Below are 19,204 nucleotides of genomic sequence, written 5' to 3' on the forward strand. Positions count from 1 at the left end.
ATTCTGAACAGCATCTAATACATGAAGCATATTGTATATGGCTGCATATTCACGGGTCCATGGCTTTGATCTGATGTTTCTTCCTGGTGAGCAACAGATCTTTCAAATGTACTGTACAACTCTTTTAAAGATCCTTAGAGCAGGGGCGGGCAAACTTTTTGGCCTGAGGGCTGCATCGGGTTTCTAAAATTGTATGGCAGGCCGGTTAGGGGAGGCTGTGTGTCCCCAAACAGTCAGGCATGGCCTCTGCTTCTCACCCCCGACAGTCTGCCCCCCTCTCCCTCTTGGGACTTCTGCCCCATGCAATCCCCCTGTTCCCTGATGGCCCCCCAGGGACCTCTGCCCCATCCACTCCCCGCTCTCTGTCCCCTGACCGCCCCCAGACCCCCTGCCCCTAACTGCCCCCCGCCTCCCCATCCAACTCCCCCCTCTCCTTCCTGAATGCCCCCTGGGACCCCTGCCCCATCCAACCACCCCTTCTCCTTGACTGCCCCGGACTCACTGCCCCCTGCTACCCCATCCAGCCCCCCTCTCTCCCCCCGGGAACCCCTGCCACATCCAACCACCCCTTCTCCCTGTCCCCTGACTGCCCCCAGAACCCTTGCCCCATCCACCCCCTGCTCTCTGTCCCCTGTCCGCCCCTGGACCTCCCCGCCCCTAACTACCCCTCCCTGCCCCATCCAACTCCCCGCTCTCCTTCCTGACTGCCCCCCCCGGACCCCTGCCACATCCAACCACCCCTTCTCCCTGTCCCCTGACTGCCCTCAGAACCCCTGCCCCTGGCTGCCCCCCGCCATCCCATCCAACCTCCCCCTCCTTCTGGACTGCCCCCCCGGGACTCCCGCCCCCATTCAACCACCCTGTTTCCCTCCCTCAGAGTGCCCTGATCCCTATCCACGCCCTGATCTCTATCCACACCTATCCCTACCCCCTGACGACCACCCCTGAACTCCCCTGCCCTCTACCAACCCCTCCGCTCCCTGCCTCCTTACTGCACTGCCTGGAGCACCGGTGGCTGGCGGCGTGGCTGCACCAGGACAGGCAGCAGCCCAGCATGGAGCACCGGGTCAGGCCGGGCTCTGCAGCTGTGCTGCCCCAGGAGCTCACAGCCCCGCTGCCCAAAGCATGGCGCCGGCAGAGCAGTGAGCTGAGGCTGCGGGGGAGGGGGAATAGCGGGGGAGAGGCTGGGGGCTAGCCGCCAGGAGCTCAAGGGCCGGGTAGGATGGTCCCGCAGGCCATAGTTTGCCCACCTCTGCCTTAGAGCATGACAAGTGATCCTAATCAAAGGGATTATTAAAGACCAGTATTTCAAAAAGTTCTCTTGATTCTGACAATGCCACCATGTTCTCCATAAATCTATGGGAAGACAAGGGTCTTAATTCTTTTATATAGGAAAACTATCCCTATGAATGATAATTGGAAGTTGTTTAAGAACGCTTTACTAGATGTTCCAAAAGCCACAATCAAGGAAGAAGGCAGTATTGGTTAGAAAACTGACCCAATTTAGAAGGGAAGTGACAGCTATAAATAATAATTAAAAAAAATAGATGGAAGAAAGGAGACGTTGATAGCAATCAATATAAACCGAAAGCTAGAATTCGTAGAAAATTTATCAGGGAACAAAGGAACACCAGGAGAAATCTATCACTTGCAGAGTTATGGACAATGAATTTTAAAAAAAGTATATTAGTTACAAAAATAATCCTGACAATGGCTTTAGTCCATTATTAGAGGACAATGGTAGAATTATTAATAGTGCAGAAAAGGAAAAAGTGTTCAATACATATTTCTGTTCTGCATTTGAGAAAAAACAGATGATGATGTCTCATATGAAAATACTCTTTCCATTTCACTGGTATCTCGGGAGCATATTGAATAACCACTGTTAAAGATTTTTAAATCAGCAGGCCCAGATAACTTGCATCCTAGAGTTTTAAGAGCTAACTGAGGAGCTTACTGGAACTGGACTGGTAATGTTGATTTTCTATAAGTCTTGGAACGCTGGTGAAGTTCCAGAAGAGTGGCAGAAAGCTAATGTTATGTCAATACTTAAAATGGGTAAACGAGATGACAAGCGTAATTATAGACCTGCCAGTCTGACATTGATCCCAGGCAAGATAATGGAGCACCTGGTATGGAACTTGATTAATAAAGAATCAAAGGAGGGTAATATAATTAATGCCAATCAACATAGGTTTATGGAAAATAGATCCTGTCAAAGTAACTTGATATCTTTTTTTAATGAGATTAGACGCTTGAGTAATAAAGGGAATAGTGTTGATGTGATATACTTTGCCTTTGGTAAGGCATTTGTCTGGGTACGGCATGATATTTTGATTAAACAACGAGAAAGATGAAAAATTAACATAGCACCCATTAAATAGATTTAAAGTTGGCTAACTGATAGGTCTCAAAATGTAACTGTAAATGGGGAATCGTCATCAAGCATCTAGAGGGGTCCTTCAGGGATCGGTTCTTAGCTCTACGCTATTTAGCATATATTTATCAATAACCTGGAAGAAAACAAAATCATTACTGATAAAGTTTTCAGATGACCCACAATTGAGGGAGCGATTAAATAATGAAGAGGACAGGTCACTGATACAGAGTGGTCTGGATTGCTTGGTAAAATGAGCATGCACAGACAATGTGTGGTTTAATATAACTAAATGCACACATCTAGGAACAAAGCATGTAGGCCGTGCTTACAAAATGGGGAACTCTATCCTGGGAAGCAGGGACTGAAAAATATTTGAGGGTCATGGTGGATAATCAGCTGAACATGGGCTCCCACTGCGATGCTGTGGTCAAAAGGCCTAATGTGATCCATAGATGCATAAACTGGGTAATCTAGGGTAGGAATAGAGAGATAATTTTACCTCTGTACTTGCCACTGGTGTGACCGCTGCAGGAATGCTGTGTCCAATTCTGGTGTCCACAATTCAAGAAGAGTATTGAAAAATTGGAGAGGGTTCAGAAGAGAGCAATGAGAATGATTACAGGATGAGAAAATCTGCCTTAGAGTGATAGACTCAAGGAGCTCAATCTATTTAGTTTAACAAAGAAGGTTAAGGAGTAATATGTTTATGTCTATAAGTACCTACATGGGGAATAAATACTTAATAATGGGCTCTTCAATCTAGCGGACAAAGATATAGCATGATCCAATGGTTGGAAGTTGAAGCTAGACAAATTAATACTGAGAATTAGGCATACATTTTTAATAGTGAATAATTAATTTATTGAGGGTTGTAGTGGATTCTTTCTCACTGACCATTTTAAAATCAAGATCGGATCTTTTTCTAAAACATATGCTCCAGGAATTATTTGGGGGAAGTTATACAGCGTATGTTATATGGGAGGTCACCTTAGATGACTGCAATAGACCCAGTTGGCCTTGGAATCTATGAAGGTAGGACTGGGAAATGTCCAGTATATACTGCTTTTGGATACTTAACTAGCTGGAAAAGAGAATGTTGTCATAGTAAGAGCTGGTTTTGGACCCTAATAAATAGTTGCTTGATCAGGTCTTTCTCTAGTGGGGTACATTAGAGGTGGAGCTCTTTGCCGCTAATTATAAAAAGAAGCTCCTGCACCAAGTGAAGGCTCATATGGTGTATCTCTCACATCCTTTTGTGAGGGAAAGCTCTCATAACTTTCCACTAGTCCTCTTAGAAGCAAGGACTGTGACAGCTGTGGAAACTGTCAGGCATGGATCAAGTTGCCTGAATTTTGGCTTATTGTCCGTTAGTCCTTTTTAATGTAACACACAGTCCATGAATGTTTGCAGTGTATTATGATTATAGCTGCAAAATCTTAACATTTTTGAGTTTGTCTTAATGATGAAATTAACAGAGAACATTTTTCTTTTGACATGAGCTTAGTGTTTATAAAGTTTCCAAACTGACAGCACTGTAAATTAAACCTTACTACCTACACGGGTGCAGCATAAATAGTGGCAATCCAAGCATGTTCACGCTGTCCTGCCCATGGTATCTAAGTCTTCTTTTGGAGGAATTATGTTTATGCTCTATTTGATCCTTGGTGCTTAGCTGAGTCTAAGATGGGGTTGACTGCTAATATTTTCTTTGAAGTGGGCACCTGTCCTCTGGGAATTGTAGTGGGCACCTACTCACTTGACATAAGCTCCTAAGTAGCTATTAGAATGTTTTTTCAACAGTTACCTAGGACGTTTCAAGCATGGTGTAGAGATGAAAGACTCCATATCCCAAGAATCCTCCAGTCTTCTATATAGATGTATCTTTATACTTTCTAGAGTTTATTTAAACGTTCGTTATTCAAAATGTGATGTTTTTTTTTTTTTTCCGGTTTCAGAAAGAACTCTCTGGGCACAAGAATATTGTAGGCTATTTGGACTGTGCTGTTAATTCTGTTAGTGACAATGTGTGGGAGGTGCTCATTTTAATGGAATATTGTCGAGGTAAGTAAACTACTGTTGGAGTTCTTATTTTTTATGAGCATAAGTAAAGCATTCTTAAAGTTAGAGTCCAGGGTTATCTCCTAAAATGTGACATGTATTTTGGTAAAGACCACATTTATTATCTTCCTAATTAAGGTCAAGACCACTGAAAACACTGTCACATTTGATTTTGTTCTTAAGTGCCAGAAAGAATGAATCTGGGAATATTGAAAAGCTCATCCTACACTGCTTTATATGAAGGTCTGACCAGAAAAGAGGGGGGGAAATTAAATGTTTACATAAATATGTAAAGTGTCCTTGTTCCCTCTAACAAATTTCAGAATATATTTGTATATTGATTTGGGAATGAAGACTTTGCAAAACTGAATATCTTTTCACTCATGAAACTGCTGCTCCAGATAATGAACTGTAAAGGCTACATGCTGTCTCATCATCCTGATCCCTTAAATTGTTTTAAATCAGTTTATTCGGTGGAGGGTGGAGGCCATGGAGGTCCAAATAATGGTATCTCATGTCCTGGTCTATAACAGTTCTTTTTGTTTTAGGCAATACAAGTGGCTTCAGAATCATTTCCTCTTTTTCAAATATTTAGTTTCTTTAATTTACAAGTACACCTCTACCCCGATATAATGCGGTCCGATATAACGTGAATTTGGATATAACGCGGTAAAGCAGTGCTCCGGGGACCGGGGCTGCTTTACCTCGTTATATCCAAATTCATGAAACAGCTGATTGGCGCGGCAAGCCTGGAAGGAAGGGAGGGAGCGGGGGAGAAGCGGAGCAGCGGCAGCGCACTCAGGGGAAGAGGCGGAGCGGAGGTGAGCTGGGGCGGGGAGTGGTTCCTCTCCCTGCCCCGATATAACGCGGTCTCACCTATAAGATGGTAAGATTTTTTGGTTCCCAAGGACCACGTTATATCGGGGTAGAGGTGTATAGTTTGGGTTTTTCCCCCTTTTTTGTATAGAAATGTATTCCAGTAGTTTAGCTCAAATGTAGAGAAGTGTTAGGATCCAGTTACGGTGAATCTGGAGAAATGCTTGGATTTCAAAGTAACTGTGTCTGCTTCATGTGAAAATAAAATGTTCTGCATAAGCCTGCGCATTAGGTGCTTAAAATGCTTCAGGTGCCTTCCCTTTGAGGGTATTTGGCCTTTGTCTGCACTCAGCCAGTGCTGGTCAGTTGGCCTTCTGTGAACTGCCTGATGTGATATCCTTGGATCTCTGTTTTGAAAGACAAATCCGATTCTGTGTCATTGTAGCTTGTGTGTATTCTCGCTGTTGCTGTGAGGTGCACTATTGTGTGCTTCTGCAACCTTCTAGAAAGCTATGCTCATTGGGAGCCACGTGAGTGATGCTTTCATTGTGCTCAACATTTACAGCCTGAATTTACTTCATCTCCTATTGGCTGAGGGTAAAGGGAATGTCTGCTGTAACCCTCAGATTTCCAGCTACCTTTTCTCTTGTTGTACTTAATTTAGATAGATAACTATAGTTCTTTGACTTTTCTGCACCATCATGTACGTGGTTTTGGCGATGGTTTTATCTCTGTGCTGATCATGTAGACTAAGAAAGCGCCTGCATTGTTCTGAAGCAGGCGTACAGAACTAAAACTAAATATTGCTCTTGTTCTCCTAAACTAAAGATGCTTTTCGATAGGGAAAAGGGGCACTGATCTGAGAGCCAGAAGACCATGCTTTTCCACTAATACTAATTCTTTTCATATTGCTTAATGAACAAGACCTGATACCTTCCCCCTTCTTAAGGTAGGGTTTAATCACTTCTCCCATCTTATAAAAAGGTCTTACAGGGTTTGCACAAGGTCACTTCTCCAGTAAGGCAGACCAGGTCTCATTCACTTAGCTACACTGCCTCAGAATTTTACCTAGGTTGGTACAGAAAACGAGTGAGATGTAACTCCATTAATTTCAGTTGAGATGGACGAGATTTGTGACATGGACTTGAAGCTTCTGGGTTCAAACCCTGTTGAAAATCCATGCAGGAGCTTGATACAGTTGCACGTGATGATGTTAGGTGATTTTTAAAAAATGAAAACTGAGGAAATTACATGAAAAAAACTGTTAAAAGGATATTAAGTTTGTGAAGTTGAGCACTCAGATTACAAAAACAGTAGAATTCAAGTTGCTGTTTGTGCAGCTTCTGTTTGTCAAAATGCATCAAGGGGGAGACAGCCTTTAATTACATGATCACATACTTCCCTTGCTCAGGCCCTTGCCTCTGCCTCATTCAGTGCATAAGTAGGACTTTTGAATGCTTGACTTCGCAGTTTTAATAGTGGGTGAAGTAATATCTTTTCTAGGACCAACTTCTGTTGGTGAAAGAGACAAGCTTTCGAGCTCCACACAGATCATCCACGTTGTTTCTCTAATATTCTTGGACCAACACAACTACAACAACACTGCAAACAGTTTTGATAGTGTCTTTTAAACATATGTTTATATAGTATAAGTATAGATTGCAGCTGTTCATGTAAAAATTGACTCAATTCAGCTCAAATTTTGAGTCGTGTTTTGATTTTGCACACTTCTGAGATTTAAACATCTAAATTTCAGTAAGTAAAATCTTAAAAATTTATGGCTTGTCCACTTGCTGATATTAATATAAGTTAACTAAACTGATATTACTTTATTTTTTTTTTCTGTTTGCCAGAAGCTGGGAATGAGCAACAGGGGATGGATTGCTTGATGATTACTTGTTCTGTTCATTCCCTCTGGGGCACCTGGCACTGGCCACTGTCAGAAGACAGGGTACTGGGCTAGATTGACCTTTGGTCTGACCCAGTAGGGACATTCTTATGTTCTAAGAAATGTGGTTTTGTAACTAATGGGAGCTATGCTTCCTAGCGTCTGAAAGTAAGGCTCATAATCTCATAAAAGATAGTATTCTATGTGTAGTATAACTAAGCCCCTTCATTTTCGGTTTAAACTGATTTTTACAAATAAAAAAAAACTCCTAGGTTTTACAATAAGTATTCGGGTTTTTTTTCTGATTTTCACCCTACGTTTGGATCATTCATATCTATATATAAAATATAACTTGTTTTATTAGGAAAATACAATACATTGCATGAGATATGTATTACGATAATACATTAGTCTGTTTGTGTATATGCAAAGGTGCCTGTTGAAGTAAGGTTATGTATTAGTCTAGAAGATGCACACAATAAACGAACAGGCACACGTTCAAGCTCCTGAAGTGCGTATGCATCTGAATGTATCTCATGCCCACCATGTACACATTTCAGGCTGTTAGCAGATAACGGTTTAAAGCTCTGACACACTAAAGACGGGAAAATCTGTATCAGAATACATTTCAGAACATAAGAAAAGTTTAAAAAACTTTAAAATTTTAAAAAACAACAAGGAAAACCAATGAAGTTGAGTGTATACAGTGCAAATGCTGTGGCCCAGTTACTAAAGTAAATATTTATAGGCTAATAGTTTTAAGTCTATAACAGTAAACTGTTTATTCAAATTAAAAGTTTTAGTTTGGGATTAGAGGTATATTGTTTTCTTAAACTCACAGTTGGCATTGTGCTTTGAGTTGTTTTAGTTCTGTAGCAAACCACATTGAATTCTATTAATCAAAGCATTAATCTACTCAATACTTTTGCCCCGTCCTTGTGTCCACCAAAATAAATACCGGTATTTGTCCATAAAATTTAATAGTTTTTTCCTCCAGTTTTCATCTGTTTTTGTCATTGTATTAATAAACACAGATAAATTCCTGGGAAAAATAAAATAAAATAACTGAAAATGAAGGGCTCTAAGTATAGCATGAGAATAATATGGTGAACAATTCAAAAACTGCTGTTTCTAAATGTAAGTTTAACTTGATTGCAGTGTAGATGGAGTAGAAAATTAAGCTACTAATTAATGGAGAGCATAAATGTATTTCTCATTTGATCCACTGCTTTGAAGTCATAATTAATAGGTATTGGTGTCGGAATCGACCTAATGGAGACAGTCTTTTCCTTCTGAACTTCTCCCTGCTGGCACACTTGCTGAGTTAACTGCACCTTCCTTCCAGTATGTCTGCCTGCACTGAAGATAATAGATGTTTTCTCTTTCGCTCTCCGTGAGATCCTTTTACAAGGGAGTTGCCTCTGGGAAACCAGTTTTTCCTTTATTTTTCCCACTTTAACGGAATATAATGCTAAAAATGACTCCATGATCACCAGAGATTACCAATAATCCAAGAATTTCCTCTGAGAATTTGGTGCTTATTCTGCCAGAGATATGTAACATAGTGGAGGGAGAACCATCAGTCCTCTCTGACCAAATCACAGTGTTACAGGATTTTTTTTCAATCTATTCTTTCTGAAATAGAAAAGGTGAATTGGTTTCTTCAGATAGCAGTTCTTGGGCAACAGATCTGTCAGCTGTCAATGCTTTTCAGGATAAAGATGTACATTTTAAAAAATAAAATTTTGTGTTCAAGAAAATTATTCCTTCTGCATGTGGAAATCTTGAGTTCAAAGACTATTGAATAGTCTCCATTGCATCTCTCTAATGTGATTAATTCAAATTTCTGGCAGTTACTCAGTGGTTGCTTTTTTCTCCTGAGTTATAGATGTTAAGGACAGAAGGAAGCATTATGATCATCTAGTCTGACCTTCTGTATAAAAAACCAGACCAAAGAATTTTCACCTATTGATTCCTGCATGCAGCCCCATACCTTTAAGCCTAGCTAGAATGTGTCATAGTATCATAGAATATCAGGGTTGGAAGGGACCTCAGGAGGTCATCTAATCCAACCCACTGCTCAAAGCAGGACCAGTCCCCAATTTTTGCCCTAGATCCCTAAATCGCCCCCTCAAGGATTGAACTCACAACTCTGGGTTTAGCAGGCCAATGCTCAAACCACTGAGCTATCCCTCCCCCTCTACAACCGTTTCTGTCATTGTGATACTCTTTGCGCTGGTACTTTTATTACTTTCCCTATATGGTGGTTGAGTGATAATGAATGTTTGTTACTTCTCATGAATTAGGACTCCTGTCTAGGACAGTGAATCCAAGAGAGGAGGGAAAAAAACAGATTTCTGACTTGCCTCCCTAATATGACTATAATTCTGAGGACATACTTTTCTTATATTTATCAACTAGTTTTTGTTTAGGCAGGTGAAGAAGCGGTGTCAGATGTCAAATATTGCAATAGTGGCATCTGCATAATAGTGGTTTATTTTCTATACTTTGAAATTATAACAACTTTTGTAGTTTTTGGGTCTTCTCAGCTTTGGATTTGGCGAAGGTCAGCAAGTGTGTTCGTGTGGGGAGGTTTCAGATTTCAGTTCCCAAAAATCCTTTTGCCACCATTGAGTGGGATTGGACACTGAATTACCTTCTGTTTGGAGCAGTGGATTCTTATTAGGAATCAATAAAATTAAGGGTAATTAACTTTGTCTGTTCTGTAGATGTACGGGGGATGGGGGTGTATTAGCCCTGTTTGAAAAACAGCAAGAGTGGTTGATTAAAAACTTGTTTAATTTTTTGACAAGAGGTTGAAACATTTTGAGTGCATATAGATAAGGTTTTAAATAGAAACACACTTTGTTAGATTCAAGGCCACACAACATTTTGAAAGATCGTTAAAAAGAGTTGTTACTTTTACAAAGTTATGTTTCTGCTGTAGCGGGGCAAGTCGTAAATCAGATGAATCAGAGACTTCAGACAGGCTTTACTGAGCCAGAAGTGCTGAGGATATTTTGTGACACCTGTGAAGCTGTTGCCAGGTTGCATCACTGCAAAACCCCAATAGTTCACCGGGACCTGAAGGTAAGAGTTCCACTAAAAGGTAATGAGCTGAAATGTTTGCTGCTATTGAGCAGCTGACAAAAGATGACTTGTAATGTGGAGGACATCTCATAGTGTGCAAAAGCTGCCCACTTATATATGGGGAGAAGCACAAAGTCTGTCTGCAGAACCGTACCCAGAAGATTAAATGAAAAACGTTAGGTAGGTTAGGCATCACATTCTTGTAGAATAGATTTTGGCACTACTGGTGACCTAATGAGGTAATGATGAAGTTATTGTTTTACTATTAATGCTAAATTTCTTTAGAATGTTCAGAATATTAATACATGACAGGTTTGTTAACACTAACTGAAAATTAGAGGGAAGACTTAGCTGCTTTCTATAAAATTGGACACTACACTGTTTTTTGTCTTTCAGTTTGTCAATTTACCTGATTGTTTCATTTTTCCTTTTAAGGTAGAGAATATTTTGTTGAATGACAATGGAAACTATGTCCTTTGTGACTTTGGCAGTGCCACTAACAAATTCCTTAATCCTCAGAAAGATGGTGTTAATGTAGTTGAAGAAGAAATTAAAAAGTAAGTTCACTTAAACAGCTATTTGTAAGCACTAATTAATTCTCTTAGCAGCACAGAACTTATTATATGTTATGTACATTAATGGAAACGTAAGGGACTAACTAGGAACAAATTAGTGTTCAGGGTGGTTGATTTAAGTGCACAACTCCTGAAGATACGTTCCTGTTGTTAACCACTTCCTTAGTAGTGATCAGGGCTATGCAAATACCTAAAATAGGCATAGCAAGATAGTAGGAATACCTGGTAATGTTGATGCTATTTCCGTTAACCTACAGGCAATTCCTGCAAAATTTAAAGTGAATACACTAACAGTAGAGTGTTAATTACAAAAAGTTTGATGCCTCCAGGTAATACATTAAACTTAGAATATATGCAATCTTGTGATACTTGTACTCTCTTGGCTCTTTCCCCCTAAGAACCTGCAGTGTTCTAAGCCTTGCTTCATTCCTGTTTAGGCCCCTGACCTGCAGTTTACAGCATACACGTGAACTATTGTACCAACATGTTGTTAATTACAGAATTGTGAGACCTTAGATTCAAAGTTATTTGATGTGCAAGTTTGTTAGCACATTGTTGAGACATCTGGGTGCTATTGAAAGACAACTAATAAGAACAGGCTCAATCAGCCTGCATGATTGCTGACACTGGAAAAAGGCTTCATACTAACTTACTAAGGTCTAGATCTGTCCTAATGATGGATCTAGTAAGATCCACGTCATTTCCACTCTGTTTAATCAGAGAAATTGTGCATGTGTTCAAGTTTAAAATTTGTTTGTTTGTTTGCCTGCTAAAGATGGTTGGTGCTGAAGAGTAACTATGTATTATTCAGAACTTAAATGGAAAATAAATGTACACCTTTTTGAAACTACTACTTAAGATACATACATTTGGGAATGATATGTTACATTTTATAAACACACTGTTATTTGCTAATATGAGACTCAATATCCCTGGAATATGCTTAGTTTTTAACTAGCAAGAATCAGTTCAGTGAAGTGAGCTGTAGCTCACGAAAGCTTATGCTCAAATAAATTGGTTAGTCTCTAAGGTGCCACAAGTACTCCTTTTCTTTTTGCGAATACAGACTAACACGGCTGTTACTCTGAAACCAGTTCAAAGATGTAACTTCAGCATCTGGGTTTGGCTTTGACTGCAAAATTTTTCAAGAAAAGTTACCAAAAAATAGTAGACATACTGCTATGAAAAAAATCACTCTTGGCTTTTCTAGCTCCATCTTTCTTTTTTCATGCTCCATATTTCCAGCATTAGCTTCATGTTGCTTAGAACTTCAATAGGAGACTGGTCTGTTAATGTGTATACCTTTAGAGTAGTGTGAGCAAAATATCAAAAAATAAGAGACGTTAAAATGCCACAATCTAAGGTGTAATTTGGAAATAGTTTTTTCGTAGCTGCTTTTGAAGATAATCTATAACAAGAATTAAATATTTATCATTTCCCTGATTTTATTAAAATCAGGTGTTCAAGTTTGATACCTTTAGACAAACTTTTTTGTGTTCATAAACTTGGTGTATTTGATTTGCAATAGTTATAACTTGTTGTAATTCTTCTAAGAGTATAGAAAAACAGCAAAAGGTTCTTTCCATAAAACAAAAAACTTTTGCTGAGCTATGAGCAGCATATCTACTGCCATGTCCGCATAGATGGTCAATGATCAATCCACACAGCATCATTTGTTGCTTACAGGAATGCTGTAATGACTTACTATTTTACATAGTAAGAAGAAAAGGAGTACTTGTGGCACCTTAGAGACTAACAAATTTATTTGAGCATAAGCTTTCGTGAGCTACAGCTCACTTCATTGGATGCATTCAGTGGAAAATACAGTGGGGAGATTTATATACATAGAGAACATGAAACAATGGGTGTTACCATACACATCGTACTGAGAGTGATCACTTAAGGTGAGCGATTACCAACGGTGGGAGGGGGTGGGGGTGGGTAATAAACAAGGGGAAATAGTTTTACTTTGTGTAATGACCCATCCACTCCCAGTCATAACATTCAAAAATCAGTCGGAGAACACTTCAGTCTCTTCGGTCACTTGATTATAGACCTAAAAGTTGCAATTCTTCAACAAAAAAACTTCAAAAACAGATTCCAACGAGAGACTGCTGAATTGGAATTAATTTGCAAACTGGATACAATTAACTTAGGCTTGAATAGAGACTGGGAGTGGATGGTTCATTACACAAAGTAAAACTATTTCCCCTTGTTTACTCCCACCCCCCCCCCCCCCCCCCGGGTAATAGCTCACCTTAAGTGATCACTCTCATTACAGTGTGTATGGTAACACCCATTGTTTCATGTTCTCTATGTATATAAATCTCCCCACTGTATTTTCCACTGAATGCATCCGATGAAGTGAGCTGTAGCTCACGAAAGCTTATGCTCAAATAAATTTGATAGTCTCTAAGGTGCCACAAGTAATCCTTTTCTTTTTGCGAATACAGACTAACATGGCTACTACTCTGAAACCTATTTTACATAGTGTATAAGTAATCTGTAGTGGGCAATTACCCATATTAAAAATGATTAGTGTATATTAGCTTATGAATGGTGGCTAATAAAGGTATACTGCAAATCTTCCATTTCATCTCAGTTCCACTTTACTTATTTTCTGCTAGGTATACAACACTGTCATACAGAGCTCCTGAAATGATTAATCTTTATGGAGGAAAACCAGTTACTACCAAGGCAGATATTTGGGTAAGTAATATAAAAGGTGGTCTAATTCTTGTAGAGTTGTTCTGCTTTATTAAGAGTAAAAAATTGATAAAAGGGAAGTTAACGTCTCAGAAAATACAAAATAAAGGCTTTGCAGTGAGAGAATAAGGTGTGGCTTCTTGCAGCAGAAGTAGTGTGTGGGAAATGGTGATAAAGAGAAATAGCTGTAGATAATGGCTTTGCCTTTTCCTACAGAAAATTATTGGCATACGTGATGTACTGTAAAAGGGGAATTATTATTTAGATTAGTATTTTTTTTCTTTAGCCTACTAGTGCAAAATGTAGGTAACATCAGTATTTTCCCTCGCTCTGACTCAGTTGTTAACAATGGCTTCAACAGAAACCTGTTTAAGTATGATTTAAATAAGACAGACTGAATAGGTGACCAGCTCCTGTGCATTCAGCCCTATCAGCGATGTTTAGTTCAGTGTGAAAAATAAGATTTTATTATCACTAATGGTGTATAGTGAATATTTGCAGAGTGCATTAAAGATGAAGAGTGCTATATTTGCTGATTATTACACTATATATAATCAGAATGCAAAGTTCAGTAATAACCAGCTGGACATAATTTGAGTGTAAGGAGAAAAGTAACAATGAGAAAATAAGGTATGTAATACAAAAATAAATATTTGTAATGAGTGGCTGGTACTGTTCGTTAAACATCTTTTAGTTGCTAAAGAAACAAGGTGGATGAGCCACTCTCTTTTATTGTACTAACCTCTATTGGTGAAAGAGACAAGCTTATGAGCTATGGAGAGCTCTTCAGGTCTGGGAAAGATATGCAGAGGCCACAGCTAGCCTAGGTCAACTGAGCTGGGCTGTGGGGTTATGAAATTTGCAGTGTAGATATTTGAGCTCAGGCTGGAATCTGGGCCTTGAGATCCTGTGAGGGGGGAGATCTGGCTTTGAGATTTGGTGCCACGAGTTCTTTATCGTAGTGTGTATCCAGAGTTTTGCAGCTAAATACAAGGTGGAAAAGAATTTGTTTAACATGAGTAGCTAATGTGCATTCTAAGGGCAAATCTACACTACAAAATTAAGTCAACCTAAGTTAGGTCGACATATAGCAACCACAGTAATTAATGGGGCTTTTCATGTCCATACTGTGCCCTCTGTCGGTGGTGTGTCCTCACTAGGAGTGCTTCCACCGACTTAACTGTGTGGGGCATTGTGGGGTACTGACATCTGGGGCTTTGGGGCTGACAGCCTGAGCTGTCGGCAATGCGGGGCTCGCAGCTGCAGGCCCACTCTACCCAGGGACGCACAGCCCAATATTTACATTATTATGTAAATAATGTAGCGTCTACATGGATGCTGTGTTGCCCTAACTATGTCAAACTAAGCACTATGCCTCTCACAGAAGTGGAGTTAAGTTGATGTAGTGGGTGCCTTATATCCGTGGGAGCTAAATTTTAGGGTAGATCCTTATTAGATAAGGTAGCTTACCTTGACCTAACTCTGTAGTGTAGACCAGGCCTAAGAGACCATTCAAGGAGAAGTGGACACGTTAACACCTCTTCAGTCATAGGTCTGTGAGAGTTCATTTGAGAGCATAGCGATGGTCTAGTTTCACCCACACATGATGATACCCATATAGGGTATCATTAAACAATTACAATCCATACTTGATGGGGACCACAGCCTGAAAAATCTTTTCTGAACCCTCTTTTCTGGGCTTAAAACAACCCCCCAGACTCACCAATCTCATGAATAGAGGCAAGCTCCCCACAGACCAGGACACATCAACTCAAACTGGTACTGGCCCTGCCATAACAGATGTAAACCCTGCAGAGTCAACTCTGCTCCTATAATGACCATTACCCACCATAACATACCTTTTAAGATCCACGTGTCCTACACATGCCTAAGGCAACGAGGTGTACTTCATTCAGTCACTAAATACCCTAGTAACAACTGTGTGAATGAAACCAGTCATTACTCTCTCAAATGAACTCTCACAGAAAAGTGATAAGACAAAAACAACATTAATGGGCCAACACTTTTCACAAAACAATCATTCCATATCTTACCCCTCAGTGCTCGTTCTCAAAGAGAACCTGCATAATGCTTTCGAAAGATGAGCCTGGGAGCTTAAATTCCTAACCTTGCTAGACACAGAAATCATGGTCTCAATAAAGACGCTGGATTTAAGGCTGATTACAACAATTGGTAACCCTCTAGCCTGCTATTTTTTTTGTCCTATGACTGCAGAGGTGTTCACAGGTCACTTTACCTTGAATAGTCTCTTACAATATGTGTTAACTGCTTATGCTAAACAATTGTTTCCACCTTGTATTTCGCTGTGATGCTGTGAGTATCTTTCCCAGACTGGAAGAAAAGCTCTGTGTAGTTTGAAAGCTTGTCTCTTTCACCAACAGAAGTGATCCAGTAAAAGATATTACCTCACCCACCTTGTGTTTCCACAATCCTGGGACCAACACTGCTACAACAACACTTTTAATTACTAAAACCACTGAGGAAATGAAGCGAGGGTAAATCTGATTACTATATGAAATATAACACTTTCATTGTCAACATCTGTAATACCTAATGAGGACTTAAGAACTTTTTCAGATCACTGAAATGGGAGAACAACTCCATGATTACTTTTTTTCTACATGCCAGACAGGTGCATCTTGAGTAGATTCCATCAAAAAGTTTATGGGAAAATAACATGAGCTCAAGGACTCTTACTTGTCAGTTTAGATGGTGGTTCTACACGTGCAATTTCGCTGTATAAACACATATTGGAATATTCATCTGAATTAAAAAAATAGATTTTTTAAAAATTCAAAAACAGACGTAAGTTTCCTCTCTGAATTTCTTTACGTTAACAGCTTAGTTGCTGTCTGGCATCCAGTTGGAGGGACAAAAAGCACTTGTAGAATTGCTTCAGATCACGTCATTGCTTACATCCCAAGTTATGTCAATGGAGTGTTAACTCAAAATGCTACCGTGTTCAATGTCTATGCAGGCATTAGTAGTGACCAGCATTTAAGTTATTTATTAAATCTAGCTTCACTTTTTACACTGATTTATTGCCATTTAGACTTTGCAATGACAATACTTTTTTCTTTCTTCTCTTTTTTTTTTTTTTAATTTTACTTTATAGGCACTTGGCTGCTTGCTGTATAAACTTTGTTTCTTCACACTTCCCTTCGGGGAGAGTCAGGTTGCTATTTGTGACGGAAATTTTACCATTCCAGACAATTCCCGATATACCCATAATGTACATTGTTTGATAAGTAAGTAGCTGGGCAGCACTTAAAATTGTTTTGTGTGAATTTATTAGACCTTACTACTAGTAACCTTCCCTACCTACAGTATGCACTTATAGTTAATGTCCTTTAAATCAGTGAATTTGAAGGTTTGCTTAAACATAATCTAACCTTGCCCTGACACCACTTTTAGACCTTTGTTCTAAGTTCAGAAGAGTCCTTATCTCCACTGTCTGAGAAATCAAAGTAAATCTGTGGTTTTGCTGGGGAAGAAAGGGGGATCATTGCATTGAGGAAATCTTTTGAAAAGGAAAATTGTCTGCTCTGATGAAGAAAAAAAAAACAAAACAGTTTCCTTTTAGTAGTTCTTCAAGTGCTTGCTCATGTCCATTCCATGTAGGGGTGTGTGCTCACCACCTGCACCGGTGTTGGAATCCCCTCCCTCCCCCGTGGTATCCATAGGGGCTGGCTCTGGTGCCCTCTGGAGTCACATGCATATGTGCCCGTAGAAGGGACACCCTCTCCCCCCTTCAGTTCCTACTTACCACCAGTGATGGTGCTGGAACGCTCCTCTTGCCTTAGCAAGCTATACTGACCAGTGGTGGTTCTAGTTTTTTCTTGTGTATATACCTGTAAATAGTAGTAGTTTTAGTAGTTTCTAGGACTTCTTAGTGGTTAAGTGTAGTATAGATAGTCTCTGGAGAGACTTGGTCTAGGGACAGGGCATGCCCTGGTCCCTGGGCTTTAAGCCATGTGAGCGGTGTAAGAAGCCTATGCCAGTGAGCAATCCATGCTCCATTAGGTAATATAAAATATTAAAATTTTTCTATAAAAAGGTATCCCTGTCTGAGATCTTTCACCTTCCTCAAGATCTTCCCTACAGATCTCCCCATTGTTTACAGCGTCTCTTCTCCTCCTTGCTGAAAACTTACATTGAGGACAGCCCCCCCAAAAAACTTTTTGATAGGACAACCAGCTATATCTGTAAAATTTTCAACATTGGTTATTGTATAAGAATCTAAGTAATATATAGTGTCTTCAGTAAAACTAGTTACCTGTGCCAATCTTTTTTTAAATAATCAGTTTTGAGCTACCCCCGCTTTGTGAGGAATGTTGAATTTACTCCTGAGCTAACTTAAAAAGACAGAATCGCAGCTAGGATGGAAAAAACATGTTTTGAAAGGATGCTTATGCAGTATTTGCAAGGATACTTTTGCAGCAAGGAGCAAGAAATGCATTTCTTTTTAAAAAGAGTGATATCCATAAAACCATGCTGAGATATAGCACAGAATTTCCCCTGCACTTCCTTGCAATGCTCCCAAATATAGCCCTTGCAATGCTCCCAAATATAGCCCTATATTGCTCTAATCAATTTAATGAAGAAGCTACCATAGACAGAAAAACAAACAAAATTTTAAAATTCTGGGGAAAAATCGTGTTTAAATCGTAGACCTCATAACTTTAAGTAATTATTATTTAAGTACTTGAAATGTACCTCTACACACTCACTTTTTTAAAGAATAAAAACAGTGTTGCCTTCTTTGTCGATAAAGCAAGATGTGTTCTAGAAAATGTTGTCCATCTAGACCAGTCTTACATTTCTGTTTGGTTTGCTTTCTACCTGGAGAAAAGTAACAAAAAGTAGGAACAGAACTCTCATCAGAATTAACTCCAGATACCTGGCTGTGCACACCAGAGATGAGGAAGAATCTCTCGCTTGAAACTTACATTTAATTTGAGACAATCACTCTTTCAAATCAGATCTGTTTAGTTCTTTATTCTTATGACCTTTCTTGATTCCTAGAATGAATGTTGTCATATTTCAGTTGATTTCCCAGGTTGCCAGGAAGGCTATTACCCCAAAACTGTTTGATAAAGCCTGGGCTGATGCAAATTATACTTTTAAAGTTTCCTGACATGTTCTTGCTATAAACTTCTTGTTCAGAATCTAAGAAAGATTTTTCTATTTTTATAATTGTTTCTGTATTTGACAGGTTATTAAATGATGAGCTCAGTATGCTGACTTCACTGGCAAATTTCTGACCAACGTGTACTTTAATAGGCTGTAACTTATCGTGTAGTCTTGGTTCACACGAGACTACAGGTGATTTTGTCATGTATTTAGCAGGACACTAAAATCCAGGATGAGTCCAAATATGCCTCTAAATCCTTCTGAGCCCTAGGCATCTATCTTTTTAACCTTGAGTTTGTCAAGAGCTTTGTTGTGACATACCTCTTTCAGAGGAGGGCTGCACACAGTTTCTCCCAGCTGCCGTATATTACTTCTGTTAGCTAGGGGAACTTAATAGAATTGAGGTCCTAATTGTGCCCCGACACCCCCCCACACACACTACTTGCAATGTCTGAAACTTCTTTCTCAGGTGCTTCTGATGCCATCATTTCCAGCAGTTTTGCACCAGGCTAGGATCATGTGGTGGTGCCACTGCAA

At 39.6% G+C, this 19,204-nt stretch overlaps 1 protein-coding gene across 1 annotated transcript in view; it reads left to right on the forward strand.

Moving 5' to 3' along the window:
* Nucleotides 1-19,204, forward strand: part of BMP2K (BMP2 inducible kinase) — a 108,875-nt gene that overhangs the window by 35,891 nt on the left and 53,780 nt on the right. Inside the window, exons 3-7 of the mRNA XM_084626903.1 lie at nt 4,336-4,441; nt 10,090-10,232; nt 10,668-10,789; nt 13,435-13,516; nt 16,650-16,782. Of these exons, the coding sequence (XP_084483029.1) occupies nt 4,336-4,441; nt 10,090-10,232; nt 10,668-10,789; nt 13,435-13,516; nt 16,650-16,782 (586 nt within the window). The remainder of the gene's footprint in view (nt 1-4,335; nt 4,442-10,089; nt 10,233-10,667; nt 10,790-13,434; nt 13,517-16,649; nt 16,783-19,204) is intronic.

This window comes from Lepidochelys olivacea, assembly GCF_965140295.1.
Source record: "Lepidochelys olivacea isolate rLepOli2 genome assembly, chromosome: 4".
Lineage (NCBI taxonomy): Eukaryota > Metazoa > Chordata > Testudines > Cheloniidae > Lepidochelys > Lepidochelys olivacea.